The following is a 4,535-nucleotide window of genomic DNA, read 5'->3' as shown; positions in this document are numbered from 1 at the left end:
AAAGAAAAAGGTTTATTGTTTTGCTAGCAAAGAAGAAACAAAGGGACTAGTGTCCCAAAGCCTGTGCTTCTGCCTATCCTCAGGAACAGGGGGCTTTTATAGAGGTGTTTCTAGAAAATGGGATTAGGAAGGATAGATCAGGAAGGACATCAGGAAGATCATGAAAGAGAAAGTTAGAGAAAAGAAGATGTGGGGGGTGGAGTGAGAAACATGTAAGTTAAAAAGCCACAAGGGATATAGTGAAAGCATCCCGTGAACCCCTGTTAAAGTTTCTTGGCACCATGCCCACCACTTCAGGCTGCCCTGTACTGATCAGCTTTTCTGAGGCTCTGTTTGGTCATGTTCTTCTGCCTCTTGAGCAATGGAGCTGGCTGTCCATGGAATGAACCTCTGAAACCAGGAACCCCAAATAAACTTCCTCTAAGTTCAGCAACAAAAAGTTCTGATTTTCATTTTTGTGGTCCAATGGGATCTAACCCAAGGCTATATGTGGGCTCAGTAACCTCCTATATCACTGAGCTACCACCCTCAGCACAGCCCTAAGGTATAGCTATATCTAGATTTACATCTGTACATGTCCACATATGTATATGGTATTGTGTGTGTATGTGTGGTACAGGGAATTGAACCCAGGGCCTCACATGCTCGGCAAGCTTGATACCACTGAACCACATCTTGAGCTTTGGACAAGGTTTTGCTCAGTTTCCCAGTCTGCCCTTGAACTTGAGGTTCTCATTTTTTAAAAAAAAATATTTTTTTGGTAATGGGGATTGAACTCAGGGTCCTTTACCACTTAGCCACATTCCAGCCCTTTTAATTTTTTATTCTGATTTGGTCTCTCATGAGGGCCTTGGATCTTGTTAAGTTGCTGAGGCTGGACTTGAACTTGTGGTCCTCCTCTGTGTCCCAAGTTGCTAGAATTACAGGCTTATGTCACCAGGCTGGGCATTGGCCCTGTGTCATTTCTATTCTCTTTAAGGGGGTCCTACATGAGGTTTAGGTTTGGGATCAGTGGTAAGGCACCTGCCTGGCATGCATTCAGCCCTTGGTTCACTCCCCAGGATCTCAAAAGTGAGGATGAGTCACCTGTCCATAATGGGACTGGTGAGCCTTCAGACTGCTTAATAACCAGTGGGATTAGAGTTGGGAGGACCAGAGGTGGAAACTGGATACTGGGGATTTGATCCCCACCACCACAGCGCTGTGGCTTACCAGGATTTGGACCTCAACTGGTTAAGGAGGGTTTTTTTCAGGCTTGGCCTGAAAGGGTGCCTCTGTTCCCTGCAGATTCAACAGGATGAGCATCAGGACCATACCCACACTCCAGGACCTGGTGATACAGAACGTACTGCGCAACGAGGTCTTGCCCATCCCCAATCTGGAGTATCTGCCCAGGGTGCTCACCCTGCAGTTGTACAAGGAGGCTATAATGGGGGGTCACATGGAGATGGTAAATAAAATGGTGCTGTCCTGCCCCTTGCCCTGTCTGCCTGTGGAGTACCTGCTGAAGACAAGAGATGTGAAGGCCTTAAAAACCCTACTGAATGGGCTAGACTTGCTGATTTCCCAGAACATTTACCCCAGGTGAGGGGGGCCCAGGAAGAGACAGCTGAGGGAAGCAGGACAGGGTGAAGGGAGGACCAGGTGATGCCAGGGAGGAGGCTGCTCTGCCCCTCCACAGGAAGGGTCTCTGGCTGGATTCAAGGGGAAAGGGCATGGAGAAACATAGGAGAGCAGAGGAGTAGCCACCCAGAACAAGGGGTTCACTGGGGTCTAATGCACAGGTTAGAAGTCGGGCGAGTCTTTGTCTATTTTTCGAACCTCCTTCCCATTTTCTCCATAGGAAATGGAAACTGAAAGCAATCGATTTTCGGGAAGTGAATCAGGACAGCTGCAATGAGTGGTCCAGAGCCCCACTGGGTGCCTGCTCACAAGAGGCCATGTCTCCAAAGGAAAGAGAGAAATGTAGCCAAAGAGCAGCGAAGCCACACTTGAAGATCTTCATAGATTTCGATCTGGACAAAGTCTTCCAAAGATTCCTTGGCAGCCTCAGGGAGTGGGTGGAGAAGAGAAAGGGGGTGGTCCCTATATACTGCAAGAAGCTGCAGATCGGGGGTTTCTACTTGAAACTCTCTAAATTCCTGAGGACGTTGCCATTGTACTACGTGCAGGAACTGGAGGTGAATGCTCAGCACTGGACTCGAGAAATAATGGAACATTTTTGTTTTTGCCTGATCGAGATGAGGAACCTTCGTGTCCTCCATCTCTCCGACTTGAGCCCACAGGTCTTCACCAGCCACTCGGTAAACAGGTGGTTTTCCCATAGATTCAGCCTTCAACTGCGGAAGGTGAAAAAAACTCCGTGAGCTCTATGTGACCAACGTCTTCTTCCTCTACGGAGCGCTGCACAAAATCCTCCTGTAAGCACGAGGGGTGCGCATTGCCGCAAAAGCCATTTTTGCTTACCGAGCATTAAAAGGGCTTGTGCCCCGGCCACTGGCCATATCAGGGAAGGAGATGCTGGAGAGTGACCGAGTGACCTCCTGGTCTGGTCCCCTGCTCAGTCCTAAAGGAGGGTCTCATCACCACCCACACAGAAGCAGAGGGCTAAACCGTGGTGCATGTTATGGGAAGTGCCACCATGCTGGGAAGCCAGCTGGGTGGGAAAGGAGCTAGTGAGGGTGGGTGAGGTTCCTTCCCTGGGAGGCCTGTCCAGCGAAGGAGGTGGGAGATGGGGTAGAGGAGAGGGCATTGGAGGAGGGAAGCCTCCACACCTGCACCTTGCAACTGGGAAGCTCTGTGCTCTCCAGCAGGGAGCAGAGGAGCCACCCCCAATGCCCCCCCCCCGGGGAAGGCTGCTCTGAGCCTCAGGTGGTGATTCTGGAGTTGAGGGTGAGGAGGAGGGATGGAGGGTACAGGGTGTGAGCTTCACAGGTGGATAACCCTGGTTGGTTTTCTTCATCTTGCCTGGATTTGTTCTTCATACATGACTCCCCCTGACCTCCTGTTGCCAGAGCTATGGCCTTGGGCTTGGAAATGAGGGGAGGAGCCTTAGAGATGATGGACTCACCTGGTCACTCAAGTGGTGGTGAAAGGCTCACCCTGAAATTGGGTGATGTTTAGGAGCAGATTCTGCAACTCCCAGTGTCCTGGGGGTCCACCATCATCAGAAGGACAGGGCGACCTTGGGTTTGAGATTAACCAGTTCTCTTCTACCATTTCCCACTATATCCACTTGGTGCCTTCATTCACCAGAAGTAACTCTTTGCTTTCTCTCCAGGAGTCAGACCCCCTTGAAAACACTCTCGCTGAGAGGTTGTCCGCTCAAGGAGAAGGATTTAAAGCATCTGTCCATGTGTCCGAGCACTGATCAACTGAAGTATCTGGATCTCAGCTCTTTTTCCATGAAAGATATGAGTCCTGAGCCCCTCCGGGTCCTGCTGGAGAAGGTGGCACCCACCCTTGAGACCCTGGTCTTAGAGTTTTGTGAGATAACAGAGTCCCAGCTAAATGCCATCTCACCAGCCCTGGGTCACTGTTCCCAGCTCAAAACCTTCAGTTTCTGTGGGAACCAAATCCCCCTGACTGCTCTTAAGAACCTGCTGAGCCACACCGGCAGCCTGCCGCTGGAACAAGCAAAGTACCCTTCCCCTCTGGAGAGCTTTGATGAAATCCTCTGGGGTTTCTGGACTGAGATCAACCACATGAAATTTGACCAGGTTCAGAAGGAGTTGATGCAGCTAGTGAAGGACATCAGGCCTGTCTACGACATCCAGATTTATTCTTACGATTATGTTCTTCACCTCAAACATACGGATTTTATTGCCGGAAACCCAGTGGCAATTCGGAAGGCAGGGGATTATTGACATGCACATCACATTAGCTTTCTTGGGCTTGGGGTGAGGCTCAGTTAGAGTGCGCCCTGCAGGCATGAGGCCGTGAGTTTGATCTCCAGAACCTCAAGAAATGTTTCTTATAAATGTCTAATGGTGTTCATGTGTGCATATCGCCTCAAATTTGAGTCTTGACAACTCAGGAAGACCGTCTCAAAATAAGGGCTGGGGATGTAGCTCTGGGCAAATGCCCTGGCTTCAATCCCCAGTACCCCTGAAAAATGGGCCTTCAGAAAGATAGGTATCAGGGCTTTCATTTTATTATGCTACTTGGTTTTTGGCTCTATTATTCCATAATAAAAATGTACTAAATTTTGACTGCTGTTTTTTTTTTTTTTTGGGGGGGGGTATTGAATCATAAGGTGCTCAACAATTAGGCCACATCCCCAATCCTTTTTAAGACAGGTTCCAAGTTGCCCAGGACATATTTAAGTTGCTGAGGCTAGCCCTGAACTTGATCCTTCTGCCTCAGTCTCCCAAGCTGCTGGGACTACAGGTGTGTGCTACCACACCTGGCTGCTAATTTGTAATCCTTTGGAAGCATGTAACATAACTGCCCTACCCACCTTGCTGGGTTTCAAGCCCTGCTTTTTTGTGTGTGCCTCTGCTCAGGGCAAAGAAGCAAATATGAGCTACCAAGAC

The 4,535-nt window shown here is 49.4% G+C and overlaps 1 protein-coding gene across 1 annotated transcript; it reads left to right on the top strand.

Moving 5' to 3' along the window:
- Positions 1-1,287: 1,287 nt before the first annotated feature.
- On the top strand, positions 1,288-3,866 carry LOC124081587 (PRAME family member 12-like; the record flags this gene model as incomplete). Its single annotated transcript, XM_046427810.1, has 3 exons — positions 1,288-1,584; positions 1,844-2,311; positions 3,281-3,866. Coding segments are annotated over 3 exons (1,351 nt in total), but the record flags the coding sequence as incomplete, so codon positions are not given.
- Between the last annotated feature and the right edge of the window lie 669 nt (positions 3,867-4,535).

Source organism: Marmota monax, unplaced genomic scaffold (genome assembly GCF_021218885.2).
Source record: "Marmota monax isolate L192 unplaced genomic scaffold, Marmota_monax_Labrador192_F-V1.1 WCK01_AAM20220418_F8-fsc02362, whole genome shotgun sequence".
Lineage (NCBI taxonomy): Eukaryota > Metazoa > Chordata > Mammalia > Rodentia > Sciuridae > Marmota > Marmota monax.
This window is presented reverse-complemented; position numbering and strand designations above follow the sequence as displayed.